At 36.1% G+C, this 20421-nt stretch overlaps 1 protein-coding gene across 6 annotated transcripts in view; it reads left to right on the top strand.

Annotated features, from left to right (window-relative positions):
* DOCK4 (dedicator of cytokinesis 4) overlaps positions 1 to 20421 on the top strand; it is a 240175-nt gene that overhangs the window by 133055 nt on the left and 86699 nt on the right. For all 6 annotated transcript variants that reach the window (XM_017817903.1, XM_017817905.1, XM_017817904.1 and 3 more), the window contains one exon: positions 9628 to 9753. In XM_017817903.1, coding sequence (XP_017673392.1) covers positions 9628 to 9753 — 126 coding nt within the window. The remainder of the gene's footprint in view (positions 1 to 9627; positions 9754 to 20421) is intronic.

Below are 20421 nucleotides of genomic sequence, written 5' to 3' on the forward strand. Positions count from 1 at the left end.
CTACATTAAATTCAAACTTATTTCAGTGTACCTGTGCAAAAATCTGCAGGCAGAGAGTTATCCAAGGTGATGCTGCCTAACAAAAGGAGACTGGTCAATAAATAGGCAACAGCACAGTGCCCTGATTGAAGCATGGGGGACTTGAATCCCATGTGTTGACAGATGTTTGCTAAGAATACTGTCATGAGGTAATACAATCTGTGATCTTAAGGTGGAAAGTTATTCATCAGATCATACAGTAAGTTAGGCTGGAAGGGTCCTCAGGAGGTTACATGGTCCAACGCCAGCTCAAAGAGGAACCGACTTCAAAGTGAGACCTAACTTTTTTGAAGTTCAGTGAGGTTGCTCACTCAAAGGCAAATTTCATTACACTGCTGTCATTTTAATTCAACAAATCCAAAGTAAGGTAGACCAGCCCAGTGCATGAACTCATCTGACAAGATTCGAGTTCTGAGACAAGTGTGGCAATGGAGGCAGTTGGATAGAAGCAGTGGTATGTGCTTTGGGGCATTATATCCCTTCTCATGCCTATTTACCTTCAGCAGCTGCTTGGTGCTCTAATAATATAATTTCTCCATGGCTACTGTTGAACACTGAGAAATTTAAAGAAAGATATACTTTGATCTCCTATTTCAAAGTGAGCTTTGGCTTACAAATTCCTTGATTTGAAGGAGGAAGCCTGTTAGGGTCATTATTTACCTTGCAGTAGAGAAACTGCAGAGGCCCCTTAACCAAGTAGCATAATTTTTTCACACTTGGTAAGATGAAAAATGCAAGAGATCAAATACAGCAGGGAATTGGTAGCTCAGTATAAGTTTACAGAATACAATATTTCTAGGAATAGAGCTATGGTAACTTTAAAGTATTTTCTAGATACCAGAAGTAGCGTAACTGTGTTTGCATGACACTATCCCAGCAGGTCACAGCATTACCACTCTCAGAGTTCTTGCAAGGAGAGCTTTTTTTCTGTGAATCAGTGCAAGAAATGTTGGATGGGAAGCAAAATGTGCATTCCCTGCTGGGAGCAGCTATGGGTTTTAGCCACAAAAAGGAAGCATAGGCTCACAGTGGACAATTGACTGGAGCAATGACTGGGAAAAAATGAGGAGGAATGATAGCAGGAGTAGTAACATATACTTGACAGAGAAGATAAAAAAGAATGAAGTACCTAACTTTCAGGTTACTCCTGAGCATATAATTAATCACAGAAAAGTTTTCTGATGTTTGTATTTTATCAGCAGGGTTCTCAGATGTCAGCAGTGCTTTGAAATGTATTTTTTATCTACACATCACTAATATTTAAACAGGAAGTGCAGTTGTTTAATTACTGTAGTTCTAGGACAATTTATAAATCTGTCAGTTTTAATCTTTGTTACGTTTTGTGACAAGGAGATTATGTGTATTCCGGTTTGATGTGTTTAAGAATTAGTTGTCACTGAAGGCTGCTATTTGAAATACATTTAAAATAAGAATAGTGCTTATATATGCTTCACTAAGTACACAAGGAATTAAGGCATTCCTTTTTGTTCTCAACAAATGCTAAAGCTGGAAGATTAAACATGTAGAGAATTTTGCAAATAAATTGTTGTTCTGAGATCATTTGGCCCTGAATGACAACTTCAACATGTAAAAAAGCTTGGTTTAGAACAGGTTTTTGGACAAGGATTTATAGAATTTTACTTTTTCACGTACTTTTTACAAGATGGATGATGTTCAACCATCTTCCCTAAAACCCTTTTCCCAAAATCATAGGTAGCCTAATCTAGTATGTAATATTAATTATGGAAGTTTTGGGAAAATATATTAATCCTTAAAGGTGGCAGACTTATAGACCAGTCAGACGTAATTTTGTACATTTTTACGGCAGTTTTAGCTTTTGTTGTTGCTTGTGAATGTTCTGACTTTACAATAAGGACTTCAAAAGCAAGTTAAAGGTAGATTTTTAGTGCAGTTATCTGCAAGTATTCTTCATAAAGCATGGCTTGTAGACTGTGCTGGAGATAAGGACTCCAATAAAATTAAATTCATATTGTTCTCTTGGGTATTGCTAAAAGGTTTGTTTTTAGAGAAGAATGAGAAACGTGCCATTGTGACACTGTCAGAGAGATCTTATATCCAGTAAAAGCTATGATTTGTTGTTCATCTCAGTACTGCAATTATAGAATCATAGAATCATTTAGGTTGGGAAAGACCTTTAAGATCATTGAGACCAACTGTTAACCCAGCACTGCCAAGTCCACCACTAAACCCTGTCCCTAAGCACCACATCTATGGGTCTTTTAGATATCTCCAGGGATGGTGACTCAACCACTTCTCTGGGCAGCCCTTTCTAATGCTTGACAACCCTTTCCATGAAGATTTTTTCCTAATATCCAATCTAAGCCTCCCCTGGTAGAACTGGAGGCAGTTTGCTCTTATCACTTATAACCTTAAGAGTAGACACCCTCTCCCACCTCACTGCAACCTCCTTTCTAGTAGTTGTAGAGAGTGATAAGGTCTCCTCTGAGCTTCCTTGTCTCCAGACTAAACAATCCCAACTCCCTCAGCTGGTCTTCGTAAAACTTTAGCTCCAGACCCTTCACCAGTTTTGTTGCCCTAATCTGGACATGCTCCAGCACCTCAATGTATTTCTTGTAGTGAGGAGCCCAAAACTGAACACAGGATTTAAGGTGCAGCCACACCAGTGCTGAATACCGGGAGTGGATCCTTGCCCTGGTCCTGCTGACCATGCTATTTCTGCGCGTGATTGAAATGACACTCGATTTAAACCCAGAAATTCCTAGGTAAGGCTACAGAATGACAATAGCTGGGTCATATTTTCATCTTGGAGTTGGATTATGTTTTAGTATTGAGGTTTTTATAAGCCCTTTCCAAAAATTCATTCTGCTTGTTACTGTTGGATAATGTTGACCTCATTTTATGTACTAAAAGAATAAAAAGTCATAACACTATTTCAAATAATAAATTGTAGACCATATATGCATGATTTTAGCTCCTTCAAGAGTTGTATTTACAAATGCTTTACAATTTTCACCTAGGTTTTTATGATTTGCTTTTTAACATTTTGTTTAGGTACCAGTTAAACATTGTCTGTTTCTTTATTTGAAGTAAGAGACATAATTGGAATGCAAGTAGCTAAATTTCTGATACACTTCTGTTTGCATGACAGAGCTACACTTCATGAAGGAGAAAATAACAAGTGCTTCCCTGGAACCTTTTGTCTGTTATTTGCACTAGAAGCAATATAAAACACTTATAATTGTAAAAATGTGTATTTTGTGGACTCCTTAATATTCTAGCTAACAGAACAGTATGCAAAAATGTAATTTTAAGAATTTTTGAACAAGGTGATTCGCCTTTGAAATCTAACAATGTAATATGGAAATGGGTGTTAACATGCCATGTATATTGTTAATAGTAAAGGGCAGCAATGGGCTTAATAAGGTAAGAATGGAAGCAATTATTTCTCAAACCTTTATTGTCTGTATATGGAGGTTAGACTAGGTGCTTATAACAGTAATTTAGCCTTTTGGTCCTTTATCCTTCATCCTATGGTGATTCTGGCAAGAAATACTTGAGGCTCTACCATCTACCCTGTAAAGAAATTCCAAGTCAGTTTTCATGTGACAGTTAAATGTCATTTGCATTTAAGTGTTTATGTTCCATTTGAAGAAGAAAAAAAAAACAAAAACGTACTTTCCACACTTGAGGGCATTTCTGTCAAAAGTCTTGGGTACAGGAGCTCCAAGAAACTTGTCAAAATGTTGCAATTTGTGCATTCTTTTTTTACTGAGCTAAAACACAGAATTTAGAGCTGAGGAAAAGAGGAGTTTGGAGTTTCCTTTGATAATCCAAAGTAATCAAAATGAAGTCTTCAAAAAGGCTGTCAAGGATTGAATCTACCTCTCCTTTTATATCTCTTTTATTCCCAGACTGTAATTTGTGGGATTTACTACATAGATTTTGCCGTGGCCAAGATTTATGCAATTGTTTGTCCCAGATCACATTAAATCAATAAATCATTTTTTGCCAATAGCATTGATTGCTTTTACCTTTTACTTTTACCTTTTTACCTGTGCACTTTAAACACTACCAGAAATGGGAACACCTATATGCCCTCAGAATACTTTTTAACACGCTTAAGCAGCTTTATTTGGTCAGATGCCTTATTTTATTATCTTTCCTAAAATACAAACAGCTCTGAATAACATTCTGTTTGAGGGTTGGGGCATTTTTTTTATCAGTTTCCTGAGCAGCTGCTAGGTATTTTCTTCTTAATATGATCTAGGATTCTCTGCTGCCAGTAGATAGAAGCCGAATGTAAATGCATTCCCTTCCCCCCAGAAGGTCAAATGCAAATAAAGGGTCTATAAGCATAATGAACAGTTGCTTTTTGTTACAACTAAATGCAGAAATCAATAATGCAGTACAAAAACTGTTTGAAGGTAAAATGACAAATCTAACAAAAATCTAGGATGTTTATTTAGCAGCTTGTCAATTTTCTGCATCCTTTTTCATCTGATTGATAAAAATAATCTGTGTTGAACTTTAGTACAAGTTAATAGGGAGAAATTTCATTAGCTTGCAAAAGAAATAAAAGTAGATCTTTTTGCAGTTTCATACAGAGTATTGTAGTAGTATTTTCAGAACTGGGGTAAATAAAGAGTAATAGCTAACACAAGAGGTTTTAATTACCACTAGGGAGGTAATTAAAATTTTTTCCGAGGGGACAAAGCTACACTATGTACCTAATTAAAGAAAATGTGCCAGTCCTTCAGAGACTGGATAATCATTTTCATTGTTATGTTTTAGCCCCCACTATTCTAGAAATGGAAAATGTATAGTTATGAAGTTTATGATACTTAGGGTTTATCCAAGATGCTGTAACGATCCTATCAACCACAGTCAGATGCAGTGTATGATGGCATGTTGCAGTTCTCTATTTTCCTTTGTCCGTCACAAAATGCTCTAATTTTGTCTAAGACTGATCATTTTATTGTGTGTATGAAAAGAGATGAGAAAGAACTGATGTTGACATACATCATCAAAGTGGAATAAATTAAAACTATAGGGTATTGCCTTTGTTAAATGACAGAAAAGGTAGTCATGTTTCCATAAGAGAATTGTTAATGAATTATTTTCTGTCTCTGTTTACAAAAAGAGTATCTCTGCATTCTTTTGATTGTATTCATTTTCTGTGAGTGTCTTCTCCATCTCTCCCAGACTGGCTGCTTACCAAATTCTTTGGAAGCCTTCTCTGCCTTGACCCTGTCTCAATACTGTCTGGTGATTAAGCCTCCTTTCTAGAAGCAGTCATATTTCCCCTCCACCCCTTTCTTCTTCACAGCAATAGCTTTAATCACTTTGTAAATTGAGTTCAGTGACCTTCTGCCTGTTATGGTATGCAAAATTCTGGTCATATTTTGATGAAGAATCATGGAATCATAGAATGGGTTGGGTTGGAAGGGACTTTAAAGGTCATCTCATTCCAGCCCCCCTACCATTGGCAGGCATGCGACCCACTTGATCAGATTGTTCAGGGCCCCACGCACCTTGGTTTTGAACACTACCAGGAATGGGACATCCACAATTTCTCTAGACAGCTTGTTCCAGTGCCTTACTACCCTCAGAGTAAAGAATTTCTTCCTAACATTTAATCTAAATCTCCCCTCTTTTAGTTTAATGGTGATGCCTTTCAACTTGTCAGTTCTTCATTCCTCTTTGTTTTGCAATGTGTCTGAGGGAATCCCTCTTCAGCTGAATCTGCAACCTTCTGAAAATCTGAATTGTTCTGTGATCTGTCAGTATGTTTTAAATTATATTAGTTAACTTTCATTGATAGTCTGGTGGCTCACTTTATTATAAGGATGCAAACTGTAGTCCCTTGTAAAATGTGAATTATTCCATCTTTTTAAAGTATCTCTCCCTCATGACTTTTACTGCAAATGCATGTTTCCTTGGTCATGACAGGTGTCTACTTTCTTTGGCAAGTATATTGTATTTTTATAGACCCATAAATATGGGACTGCTGTGGCTTGCAACTGGCCACAGACTTTATGTTTAGCTGACAGCAAGGTCCACATTACGTATCTGGTTTTGGCTTACTGGACTTGTCTTAGGCTGCCTGGAGATTTGGTCTGACTTGTAAAAGCATATATCTAATGAAAAAATAATAAATTCTGTCTGCTTTATTATAGCTCTTTCTATATCTTAGCTTTCTGCAATTGTGTGGTGTAACCCACCTTGGTAGATATGCTTTGTATTTAACAAATAGTTATAATACGTAGTTACTCTGTGTAGAGTTAACTATCTCTAACCCTAGACTAAAATGGAACATAGAAGAGTAAAGACATGTGACCATAACTGACACCTTGAAAGTACTGGCATGCCATGATAATAGAGGCCCCAGACCTATGAACAGCTCACCAGTGGCCAATTATTGGTCATCAAATACTGTGACCTTGAGAGCAGAATAAAACCAGTTTTAAGGGAAAAGAAGAAATAACAGATATATAGAAGCCATCATGTATGATCAGTTAGGATGTAATGTGGAGTTGTAGACTAGTGAAGAAATAACAAGATGTGAAGCACATTAACAAGCATAAAAATTAGTCCAAGAGGAGCCTAGAAAGAGAGAAGGAAGAAACAGCCAACATCTTACTTCTCATGGCAAAGGATTTGGGATGCTGATAACTCAGTCACCATACCACACCTATACAGGTTGAAACCATTGAAATTAGAGGGTCAGTGGAAGGGTGAGAAAGAGGTAGATACTGGAAAGATTGTGTGTATATTTGTCATTTTAACAGTATTTGGAGTGTGTTAGTACCATTGTTAATGGACTAATGGTAAACTCTTTGATTAGACTGTTATAGTTTTCATTAGGACTATAAATAAGTTCCTGACTTTTCATATACAATATGTACCTTTTGCCTATCTCAACATCCTGAATGTGACAAATCATTGGAAATTCAAACAACCTGTAACTTGGCTATCACAGCTCAGTAACAGTATGTGTCTTATGGTTTTACATCCTTAGTGCAGGGGAGCCTGGTTTCCTTGCAAAATTAGTGGAGGTCTGAGAGAGCAATCCGAATGCTTAATTGGGAGTCGTCTTCTTTTCGTTGATTATGTAAAGTCTATGTGCTCCTTACATTAGCACTCTTACCAGATTTATCAGTTTCACTTCCCTTCTTAGCAATTCCCTTTTGTTTGGTAACTGGATCCTCAGTGTCAAAATTGTTAACTTGAAGCCTTCGGAGTTTCTTCAGACTTCCTTTCCTGTGCATCTTTTCCCTGCTTCCGTTCTGGTTTATTTTTACTCTTTCCTAGTTACTGCTCTCATTACAGCATATCACATTTTTAAGTAATTTTGCTTTTGTAATCCAGTGTTCTTCATCATTCTGAAGAGCTGGGGAATGCATACCATTTATATTCCAAAGATGTATTTAAACTATAGGTAAAATGACTAACCCATGTTTCAAGTGTGTTCACTGAGAGATTTTCTTGATGCTTTTGGATGCATAGAGATGACTCTTCATTTTCTAACAATGAATACCATGAAGTACAGAGTTCTACTATCTTTTCTCGCCTTGCATGAGCAAGTACTTGAAATCTTGACAGCTTTATTTCTCAAGTTAAAAGTTTTGCCACTGATGAGTTTTTTTGACATCTTGTTTTTGAGCTAAATAAAATTCTTCAAGGAAATTTGTGAAATTTGTACTTAAATAAAATTTGATTTGAGGTCTTCAACTTTTGTAGAAAACACAATAATTTTGCTCAACACCAGGCGGTGTACGATATCTGATTAATGCTGTTGTGGTTGATGTGATCTGCAGCAGGAGTTTTTTTAGGTTTCCAAGGAAACAGTGCAATAGGGGCATATGGGGGTATGATTATACATATGTATGTATAGCAGTTTCTTAAAATATAAAAGAAGCAAGATTGGAGGTGGGCTAAATATCCGTATTTATAGCTGAGCTATACCCAGCCTAGATCTTCCCATATAGCAGTGAAAAACCTTTCACCTGGTCTAACAGAGCCTGAATTTTGCCTGTCTGACTTTGTACCAAGCTTGTGTACCACCAGGTCGCCACAGTGCAGTTTGATTTCTCACCTACACCAATAATAATTTTCACTACTTTCTAAAAGTTGTTCACTGGATAACCACAGAACAAATTCTTCTACAAAAATAATTAATGTCCATGGCATCAAATACAGTCCGTAAAATAGAATAGACTTCACTGAAGGTTTCTGCTTAAAAGATTTGTTTATGTACCCAGTTGGATATGTGTAGGCGAGCTGTTTTTGATGAGAAGGAAAGTTTGCTCAGAGTATCATGTTCTTTGGAGTTGCCAAAATAATAGAATGTAAGTGTAGGTAAGAAGAAAAATATAAAAGTTGTCATGGTAATCAGATATCTGATCTGCAGTAGCCTGAGCTGACAGTACTTAGTACAGATTTTTCAAGCTCTGATTTTAGGAACCATCAAACTTCAAGTAAATTTATTCAGTTAAATAGTAACACGGTTGAAGGAGAAATTTCTTTCAAAGCTGAAAGGGCTGATGACCTTGTTGTTCAGTCTGTGCATGCATGCTATTTGCTTTAGCTTAATCTCAAGTTCGTTATGACTCTTCTGAGTTGTCTGTTTATCTCCAGTTGTTCAGCGTAAATGAAGACTTTGCTCTTATCTTCTGTTTGATCTCCATGTTGATACGTGATATGCTGTAGTATTGTTGAAGGTCAGGGAAGACACTTGCCTCAGTGATAATATTTGAAATAACCAAAAGGCATGCCTGTTGTTTTTGTTAATCTGAGCTGTAATGAAGTATGCTCTTTGCAATTTATTTGTATACCACAGATGTAGTAGATGAAGTTATACTTCCTTGGTTCTAGAAGAATAAATGCTGGAAAATTATATGGCCACCCTTGCATTTTGCATGTTTTTTCTAGCAAACATAAGAAAGAGTGTGATTGATTAAATCTGATGAATATTGAAAAAAGATTGTAATTTTAGTCATTATAAAAGTACTGTTCCTGAGTAAAAAATGCTGATTACACTACATTGGTTTATTAGAATTTGTTTCTTCAGATTTTGGATGAATAAATTGTATAACTTTGTATCAGGTTAATTGATGCACTGTAATGAGAGTTCTGCATTTCACTCATAGTTTGAGACCATTGTATGTGCACTTTTTCTTGCATATCAGTGAAGGCAGGATTGTGTTGAAGGATGTCGAAAATTGAAATGGTATTCAATATTACGGATTGAAATTTCTCTAAATTTACCTTTTTGTAGTTCTTTTTTTAGTTAAGGCCTCAGTCCATCCCTATTGAGATAATTTTGATACATGTTGTCAAAGCTCAGTTACACATCAGTAATAATTTGCTAATGCTTTTTCATGGGTAGTTGTTTTCAAGTCTTTATTGATTTTTGGATGTTGGAGCCTTTCCCAAATACATTTAAAAATTGAAGTGGGTTGGCTGGGTATAACCGAAGTTCCTCTGAATTTTCCGTTTTCTCAGGAATGCATATATACTTGTAAGTACATGTAATTTTTAAATAGTAGTGATGCCCTTAATCTGTTTGAGTGTCTTATCTTTCATTGTTTTTCTCTTCATTTTCAGGTCTGGCAGTTTCTCTTCAGTTACTTCATGGAGACATAGAACAAATTAGGAGAGAGTATACATCCAGATTTACCCATGGAGTATCAATAACAAGGAAATTAGGTTTTTCCAATATCATAATGCCTGGTAAGAGAAAAATATATCAATAATTACTTGATTTTCAGCTGTTTTCCGAATAACTACTGTATTCTGAAACTTCTTAAACAGTTCTAGGGACTTTTATGTTAGTATTTTTTCATAAAGTTAGAAGAAAACTGTGTCCCAGTGGCCACATTATATTATACATTGTATAGTTACTATGCCAATGTCAAATGGGCATACGGCCATAATAGCCTATTTTGAGAGATGGAACCTCACTATATAGAAGTGAAGATGACTGAATACAAGACTGCTGAGCTTTATGCAGGGAAAAAGATAACCAGCAGAACATTATGTTCTTAGGAGGTGGTAGCTTTCTAAATAAAGACTCAGAGAATTTCACTGGTACTGTACAGCTTCTGTTTTCACAAGGTTTGTGCCTCCAGTACTGGAAAACGACTGGAAATGGATAAAAATACAGATGCAGAGACCTCATTTTGCTTATTTGTATGACAAAATATGCAAATACTTAAGCAGATGCTAAGGAAGGTATAAAGACTGTGTCGGTATGAATGTGAAGAAGCAAATACAGGAAGAAGATTGTAGAATTATTTATAGCTCCATTCCTGAAGTGAAATTTTTAAAAAGTTTAATGGGTTTGTGGAAATTAAAAGACAAATATCTCTTTAAAGGAAGAGCATACTTGCAAGCAGACCAATTTGGCATGATTATGGTGTTATGTTGTTGCTGACAAATGTTGCAGGGAGGAGCTCACATCTCGGTTTCAGCTGAGTCTACACACAGACTCTCTCAAATCATCCTCATGACTTGTGGATTTTTAACAGAGACTGTCTTCTTCATATAAAGCTCTGTCTTTGCATTCCTGTGGACCTAAATCAGAAGTAAACTAAAGTTCTGAGGCAAGAATAAATAAACTTCAATACTTCACTAGTCGAGGAGGTCTTAAATAGGCATTTCAAACTCAGTAATGAGACTCAGCTTTAGCTACGAGCATGTATTTCTCTTGAACTTCTGCCTGAAATTTGGCAACGGAGAATTCACTCTTGTGTTCTTTCTGCCAATTAAACATCTGTCCTTCTGCGTCCTTGATCAGCACCACTTGATCTCTTAAAATATGCACATAACACAGGTTAATAAAACAGTTTTAGAATTACTATGAAAATACTATGCTGATGGGACTGCTATATTTAGAACAATAAAATGCATGAGTCGGGTGTCACTTAATTTGGTTTATATATGTATGCTTAGTGGAAGCATTCAGTTGAAATTTTATGGCTTATTAGCTTGGGTTTGTTTGTTGTATTACAGTTGGATTTGTAATTTGAATCAAATGGCTGTTGTAGATAATGTGGCTGATAACAGTAGAAGCAGCTTTACTGAGCACTATAACTCCCATTAAGAATCCTTTCTCCATTTATCTATGATTTAGTGACCTCCTGCTCTGTGTTATCGAATTTTCTAAGTTCTGTAAATAGCTCTCGTGTCCCCTCACTTTCTAGTTGAGAAATAATGTATTAAACTGAGAAAAACATGTTATACCAGAGTACTGTGTAATCAGCTGGTGGAGGAGTTTCTTTACTCAGTTTCAAAGAGTTGTGCAGGCTCATTTAGTCCTGTTTTTAGTTAAAAAAATAATATATGGGTTCTGGTATGCTTCTTTCTCAGTCCAATTGTATGCATACCTCAGTTTAAATAATGTTCAATTTCTATTCCGTGTTTACTGGCATAGAAGGGATTTCTCCTGAAGAGAAATAATCATCTCACTCTTGCAATGATGAGTTTCAAGGGCTAACCAGAGCAGTATGCCCTAGGCACTGAAATGCCTGCAGGAACCTAGCCTTTGAAATGCTTTTTTACTTTAAAGCTTCTTTTTAATTTTGTTTCTTTTCTAGTCTTTTTTTTTTCTGAGATAAATTAGAGAACTTCATCTTTTGCCACTAGAAATGGTCATTAATTAGATCTTATTTTATATTTTTGTTGAAAGTAAGTGTGTTGCTGTGTCTAATTAGCACTTCGGTTAGTGTTCTGAACCAGACTCTCTTGAATTATTCAATAAGAAATACTTCATGCTGCTAAACTGCGGTATCTCTTTTATAAATGCCATATTTTAAGTTTCTCTCCTATTCTGATTTATTTAAACTCTCTCTGACCTTCATTTTTTGTTATATCAATCCTTTTCTCTGTGGAGGTTATGCTGTTAAAAGTAACTATGATCAGCATACATGCCAAACCGGAATTTTGTTGACAATAATAATGCGTGTTTTTATAGAGTAATGCTTTTTGTGTCACTACAGCCTGACAGGGGGAAGCCACAGACTGCCCTATCCAGGACCCCTGGAATTTTTTAATGAAGAACTCCAAGTGTTTTAGGAAATGAAGTAAATGACTGGAAAAAAAGTAGATGGCAATGATTCAAAAAGGCTGTGAAATAGGTAACTTACTTTATTCTAGCCAACAGAAGGAGGACAGGAAGTGAAAGTGTCATCTTCTGTATGCATTTTCTGAGTTTGACCAGGATTTCAGGGCAGACTTTATATGATCACTAGTAAACTCCATTCCAGCATTCTGGTGTGGTATTTTGCAGATACATAAGCCAATATTCTCAGAAAGCTTTGTACAACATTGAAGGACAACTGTGCTTGCACACTGAGTTTCTGTGTTCACCATTTCCTAAAAGATCAGGCAGCCACATCATTACTTAGTATATAAAATTTAGCATTTGATATTCACAAATGTATTATACTTTTGAGGAACACTTTACATTAACATATGTAATAGGAATGAAATGTAAAAGCTTTTTTTTTTTTTTTTTGCTTTTTGGCTATTTTATGTAGTGCACTCTTATGGAATCTATTTCCAAATTCAACTTTGAGCATCTATATCAGCACGTAGCTTCAATGCTGCAAATGTTCACGTGTTCTAGAACAAATGCACGTACATATTTTTTTACATCTTTGCAGAAGATGTCTGATTCCGTAATTAAGCGTGATCACTAGTTTGTGTTGTCTGGGGTTTTTAGGATTGGAATAAACCCTTGCACAGCTGTATGGGGACTTAACCAGAGGAGCCATAGCTCCCTGCCATGCCCACCAGTTGCAAACAGACTCTAAACTGTTGTGTGGTAAGCTATACTGTTCTTAATAATGCTAAGTCTTTTACTGGTAGTTTACTGGTAGACGTCATCTTAACTACTTGGTACATTCAAAGCCAAAATCCATTCAGTGTGAGACACTAGCACATAAAGTAAAGTACTTTCATGTTTTCCTGTAGAATACTTTTTTCACTAAGTAATTCAATTAGGTCCAAGCCTTACTTCCTGGAACTTTATCTACAAACTTTCTCTATGCATGTCTATAGTAATAAAATAAGATAGTTCTTATTTAAAACAACCATAGATTTGATTTTGAAAGACTCTGTGTCTTATAGACAACAGCAGCTTGACTAAAAATGTCTTAGTCCATAAAATGTCCTGCACTGTATAAACAATTGGCCTGTTGGCCGACTTCTCAAGGACTTGCATAGGTGTATATTACTTAGTTATAGCCATGTTTTTTACAGCTTATGATCAGAACTGGTGCCATTACTACTGCTGAGATCTGATCACCATGTGCTTTGAGTTAAAGAGTTTATATTTATTTCTGTCAATCAAAATGATTAAACTCTTTTGATATTAGAAGAAGTTAAAGAATTGGCAAGTCACTGCAATGGTTTTACATTAGCCATTGTTTACATTGTACATGAGCTTAGAGTGTCTCTAATACTGGTATCTATAGCTGAGCTAATCAGTCCTGACTGGAAAAGTCTTGGCTTGTAATCCTTTGCCCAGAATTTTATGGTTCTTTTCAAATTCTGTCATAAATTTTCACACGTAGCATTGCTGAAGACTCTACATGAAACTGCGGTATTAATTTCTGTAGTGGAATTTTCATTCTTTCAAGCTTATTTGTCCAAGATTAAAAATCATATTTTGTTTCTCAGTATTCTATCTTTTTGTTTGTTTGGTTGTTTTCCAATTTCTGTTCATTCAGCAGATAGAATGAGGTGCCTGGGATGTTGTTACACTTTAAGTTTACCACATTAAGCTTTCATATACTTAATTTAAGAAAAGTAACTGAAATTTTTTACCATCACATTTGCATTGCTTTATGTTTGTCACCTTTTAACTTTTTAGATATCCTTAAGCTGTCCAGTTAAATCTCATTAGAATCCTGTCTTTCAAAGCTACTGAATGTACTATTTACTCCTTCATCTGAATTATTAAAAGGTCTTTTATTCTTTTCATGTGCAGGTACACACTCACCTTTGTTACTATTTTCAGAAGCTTTTAAAATGAAGGTAGAACTAGAATCTTTTTCTTTTTATATAAATGATCTCACAAAATGCTATCTTTGTGATAACATGCATTTTTCAATTATATGATTTTTCACTAGAGGCGTATTCATTCTTTGAAAGCATAGAATAAGTGTCTGGAGAGCAAAAATGTAAAGAAAACTGTGGAATATGTTCTCCTCATTGTGGTGTCTGTATCTGCAAGTGAGCTTGGACTTAGTAAAGAGCTGTTGATTCTAGGAGAAGAAATATGTGTCTAACACACTTAAGCATTTTTTCTCCCTTCAGCAGCAGAATGAATTTTTCCAAACTTCTTTATCCTCTGTGAAGTACAAACTGTCTAAATTTAACACCTGCCACTGTTTGCTCTTCTGATTTCAAGAACCCAGAAATACGTATTTTTAATTACTGAAAGTAATATTGCCTGGATATATTAGTTACACAAAATATGTTCAAGCAATATTGTGGAGTAAATACACCCTGAATTTTGACCTTTCACAAAACTGTAGTACACTATGGGGAATACCCAATGCTTTTCAAATCCTATTTTAATACTTTTTAAATGCTTTGATCAAAGGAATTATCATTTCTACAAGTCACTGGAGAAAACAAAAATACTAATATGTGACTGCATATTTGGTAAGACAATTTCAAGGAACTTGTATATTGTTTTCCTTTTCCTTTCCATCTCCTCTGTCTTATTTTCTTGGTTCCTTAGGAACTGAAGAAAAAAAATAGAAGAAAACTATGGAAGGGAAGACAAACCAGAATTTAACTAGACTTCCCTTAATTTAAAATCTCTGGAAGTGGAGAATGGGGAAAAGGGTCTTCTGCAGTTTACAGTATTTGGAAGAATAAGCTGGCTTTCTATTAAGTATAGAATAAATAGCAGTGATGCATGGGAAGTGTATATAAGGATAGTTATGGCTTGGAAGTCTTTCTTCAATAAACCTGGTAAGGAGCACTGGCAAACTAACAAGTGAATGCTTTATCTCTGTAAAAATAACTGATCTTTCAAAATTCTATTGGAAATATTTTTTTATTTTATAGCTATACAAAGTCATCAGGTCAAAGTTTTCCATTAAAAAGGCTTTTAAGTCTTTTATTCCCGACTTGTTCAAAACAACTTGTTTTACATCTCCTTGTTAAAAAGAAGAGAAAAATAAGTCACAGAGCAATTGACTGTTATATGATAGATCTATAATCCAATTGACAACTGAAAGTATTGCAGTTTGAGAATCCCTCATAAAGAGCATTTCATTTGCTGTGTTCTGGTGACTGTTTCTTAGGGTTTGTTGAAAGTTTCTGTAATAAAGCCAAAAATGCAGTTAATGTTCTATTAAAAAATGAAACTAGAGTAACTGAGAAAAGTTATCAACAGAATCATTTATTAATCTTTTTTCCTTGATTTAAATGCTTGAGCTTACTTAATCCAACAACAAAAAGGCAATAGTGTTACTAAAGTCACCAATGCCCCCAAAATCCTAACACAGGCAGAATTGTTTTAATGTTTGCCATATATAAACAAGAATATCAAAGATAATACATAAACTAGCTACCAGTATATAAATAATAGAAACGGTCTTATTTTTTCCTGCCCATCCCCTGTCATATACTTAAATGCAAACACACACCCTTCCCCAAATCAGTTTTTATCAAGTATCACCCAGAAGGTCCCAGTCTCAGACCTTTTCTTTGTATGTATTTATTTAAGCAGCAAGTACAGCATTTTCTCATTCTTGAGTCGTGTGTGAATATTACCCATAAATAGTAAATATTGTGAGTCTGTGTAAAATTTTTTGCAAATAAGACAGTTGTTCTTTACCACAATAATGGAGAAGTCAAGGTATTGCTCTATGGGGAGAAAGCAGTGAAGGGACAGCTGACTGGTGGTTGTCAGGGTCTTTAAATTTCAAACACTTTTACTGGCAGCTTCAAGCATGTCAATGAGACTTGCCTCTTTTTTTAAAAGTGCTGAATATATTCCCTGATAAGCAGCCAGTCAGTCCTTCAGTATCTTCTAAAATGCAAAACAAAAAGGAAATCATTTCAGTAATGGGATTTCACTTCCTACATTCTTTGTGAAATGCAGCATGCTTGTGTTTTCATGAGCTGCTCTCCTTAAGAACGCCCTTCTCACAGATAACAGCCTTCTGTATTACAATTGTCACAAATGATCTCAGATTGCTTAACTTGAATTTTTTTAATTGAATTTTTGTTTTTTAAATTAAATAAAATGTTTAAGAAATGAGAAAGGGAAGGCAAGAGAATGGCATGGCTGAGTAAAGACATGCTGGTCGCACTAAAGTGCAAGAAGGAAATGCACAGGCAGTGAAAGTAAGGACAGGTGTCCTCGGAAGAGTATAAGGATGTTGTTCAGTTGTGTAGTCAGGAAGTTGTCCAGTGATGGGTTCAGGAAGGCCAAGGCAAAGCTGGAGCTGAAATTGGCAGGTGATGCAAAGAATAAGAAGGTATTTCATTCAGCTAGAAAAGAGAGGTCAAGAAAAGCATAATCCCTGTGATGAACACAACTGGTAAACTGGTCTCAATGGATGAGAAGGAAAGGAGGCTGAGACTCAACAACATTTTTACCTCAGTCTTCATTGTCAATCTCTCTTCCCACACCTGTCAAGTGGATGAACCTCAAGTCAGGCACTGGAGGGAGCAAAGTTCCTCCAACTGAAAGAGAAACCACCTGAGGAATCTGAACATATGTAAGTCTATAGAGCTTGATGAGATGCATCCTAAGGTCCTGAGGAAATTCTGATGTAGTTGCCAGGCCACTCTCCATGATATTTGAAAAATCATGGCAGGTGAAGTACCCAGTGACTGTAAAAAGGGAAATATTGCACTCATTTTTAAAAAAGGGTAGAAACACTGGGACAGGTTGCCAAGAGAGGGTGTGGATGTCCCATCCCTGGCAATGTTTAAGGTCAGATTGGATGGGGCTCTGAACAACCTGATCTAGTTGAAGATATCCCAGCTCATTGCACAGAAGTTGGACTAGATGACCTTTAAAATTCCCTTCCAATCCAAATCATTCTATGAACTTATGAAATCATCAAGGTCAACTGCCAGAAAGGGATTAGCAAGAGTTTAGTATTTCTATAGTATTCCAGGATTTAATCTTTTCTTCCCAGACCCACCCCCAAATATATATATTAATAAACACATGTATTTTTATATTTAGAGGATTTGCAACCTCCAGGTTGTGACTACTGCAAATATCATCAGCTTGTAATGTAGATTGTTGAAATTTAGACTATATTCTGGTGCTAAGTGCTGCATCAGCCAGACATAGGGCCACCTGCTTTTGAATTGAGCTCTTCTGTCCTGTTCCCTGTACTTCTGTGAACTGCTTGCTCCTACTGAAACTTAAGCTATGCCAGTTCTGAGTTTACTGGGCTAAAAAGGGAGTGGAAGATTTCCTGTCCTTGTCTTTTATCTTCCAGTTTTGCTTGTTATTGTCGATATATCAGCATGGATGTCATAGAACATCCTAGCTGCTAAAAGGCTTGAAGGGTTTGGATTGACTTGAAGGGTAGGTGGCAAGGTGTACTAATGTTCCTTAGCCCTCTCCTCTAGTTAAAATTACCTTCTGCTTGGTTTTTTTTTAGATCTTCCTGCTGGCAGTTGCTACATAGCTCTTTTCCCATTCTACAAAGTATTTTAAGGATCTTTTCTTGAAAATGTTTTGCATCCACAAGATTTACATCTTGGGTAATACCGTTTTGTCTATGCCACATCCAGAGATTTTCAGTCCCTACAACTGAAATTGTTTTAAGATCTGCTCAAGTCATTTTAGAATATAAAACAAAGCATCTCATTAGCTTGCATCTCATTTACTGAGATGTAAATGAACAGGAACTTTCTCTAAACAAAATAATTTTTTTCTTTTTTTCAATTCATGGTTCTAAAGGACCTTTAATTCTGAGCAAAGCTTTCAAAAAAGCAGTTCCTAACAAGAGCTCCTAGTGAGTTCTGTGTAATTATTTTTAAATTAGTGACTGCTGTCAGGACAGCTATAACTATCAGAGATGCTTGTTCAAATACAGTCATTCTGTGTTTTTTTACGCGACTAAATAATCAAATTGAAATTTATTTCACTAGAAAGCTTTTTGAGGCTAGCTGACAAACTAAACTCTTTTCTTTTAACAGACAGCTACCTTTGATCTTTGACAGCTATCTTCAGCTTGAAACCTTGTTCCATATTAATAGGCTACAAGAGATTCTACAGTTCTAAATGTATTTGGAATATGAGAAAAGTCTTGCTATAATATTTGTGTTGCAGTTGCAACTCACAGCTTCCTCAGTGTAAGTTTAAAAACAGTTTTGTGATGAAGGATCATTACTTTGATGCTGAGGTTAGGTACAAGTGTTTCTAAAAAAATAAAAGTACAAATGATACATTCATACAAATATTCTTCTGACACTTGTACTGATCTGATCATCTCCTTACTAGTGATCACCTGTGTTGTTCCTGTCACCTGAGGTTCGGTGGTAGCATTCAAACCTCTCTGAGCTGGGGGCAGCTTACATGCAGGTCCCATAGCTGGGGTCCACTTGTGAGCAGCAGCAGATCAGTGTTTGTACATAGGTCCTCTAGTGATGATGTGGCCTTCGACCTATGAAGGAAATGGAGTCTACAGAGCCATCCTGTAATGAAACTGTGTGGTGGACATAACAGGACCCCTGAGCATGCATTGTTATATCCAACTTGGAAATTATTTCTGGCTCTTTTCTCTTTACTGGTTATTTAAAATTTGTGATTTATAGTTGGCAGGTTTGGGAAGGCTGACCTCCATTAAGTGTGTCCTCCAGCAGTCTGTCTCGTGGCTGTTTTTCTACTTTAATTGGCTTTTCGTCCTGTTCCTTATAATAGACTTTTGCATGTAATGATAATGATTAGGTCTCTGTCCCCCACTCCCAGTCAGCCCTCGAACAATTCATTACTAGTTGGATTGAAGTCATGAAGCTTCTGCTACTTCATAGGTCAGAAACCTTGATCTGTAATGTACCTGGTTAGCACCTACAGCTGGGACAAGAAGGGTTTGGAATTTTTCCTCTACCAGCCCATGAAAAGTGCTTTCAAGATACGTTTACCAGCTCAAAGCTGCAATGTATAGGCAGGACCATATGAAAAGGCAGGTACTGCCAGTGCTGTACTGTACACATTTTGATTTAGCAAACCAGACATTTCAATTCAGCACCTTTCACTTACAATTAAATTCACATACCAGAGTAAATGTCCCTGCAGAATGTGCACTGAAAACTTGAGCTGTATTGGAAAGTTCAGACTGTGTGATCATCCACATCACTGCAGCTTTACTTTTTTTTTACGTTCTATGGAATTTCAGTTTCCATATAGCTTTAGCCTTCACTTCATATTAGAAACTCTTGTAGGAGTTCGTCAGTCTACTTTTGATTAGCCAGATAGGTGAAATAACAGGATGCTAACTAAGTAGGGCCAAAGCATTGGGGTTTTTGCATCGCTTCTGTAATTAGGACAGAATATCTTTTTCAACACATTGCATTATTGTCAGAAGTAAGAATAAGCAGCTTCCCTAGATACACTTCTGTTTTTCCAAGAGACACCTTGTTTGATTTCTTCTGGTAATTAAAAAGGTAAAACAGAACAGGTTTGGATTTTTAAAAAAACCTTAAAATGCAATGAAACACTATTTTTAAAAGCCTGCTTAACTTCTCTGAAGCTCCAGTCACTTTTTTAAAAAATGCTCTTATTTTTTGCGTAGAATCATAGACTGGTTTGAGTTGGAAGGGGCCTTTAATCATCATCCCTGCCACCCCCATGGGCAGGAACATCTTTCACTAGGTAAGGTTGCTCAAAGCCATTTCCAATCTGACTTTGAACACTTCCAGTGATAGGACATCCCATTCCACTGTCATTTTCATTTGCATTTAAGTCCTGTACAGTTTACTCTGTTTAAAAAGGAAAAATTATGGTTTTCACTGACTTTCATCTGGGCTAGGTCATTAAATTTGTGGTGGAAATGGTTATTCAGTTATGACCCCATGGAAAATTGAAATAAATCCATGCTGGTAATTGAAAATAACAACTGAATGTAGCACAAATGCATGTAGAATTCAAGTTCAGGTTTTAAAGAGAAATTGCTGCAACTACAAGTTGTTTGCCTAAATCAGCTTTATAACAAAGCTTCTTTTTTTTGATTGTTGTGTGTAGTCATTTTTTCTGAGTGTAAAACACTTGCAAGTGACCAACAGCCAGCACTAACTAGAACCAAGCCTAGTATAAGCATATGCTAAGCAAGGACCCAATAAACTGTAAGCTCTTTGGTAACTGTACTGTATTAGCTTCTAAAATCTTTATAGTCAAATATTACTGCA

Source organism: Lepidothrix coronata, unplaced genomic scaffold (assembly GCF_001604755.1).
Source record: "Lepidothrix coronata isolate B3197 unplaced genomic scaffold, Lepidothrix_coronata-1.0 Scaffold63, whole genome shotgun sequence".
NCBI classification, from domain to species: domain Eukaryota; kingdom Metazoa; phylum Chordata; class Aves; order Passeriformes; family Pipridae; genus Lepidothrix; species Lepidothrix coronata.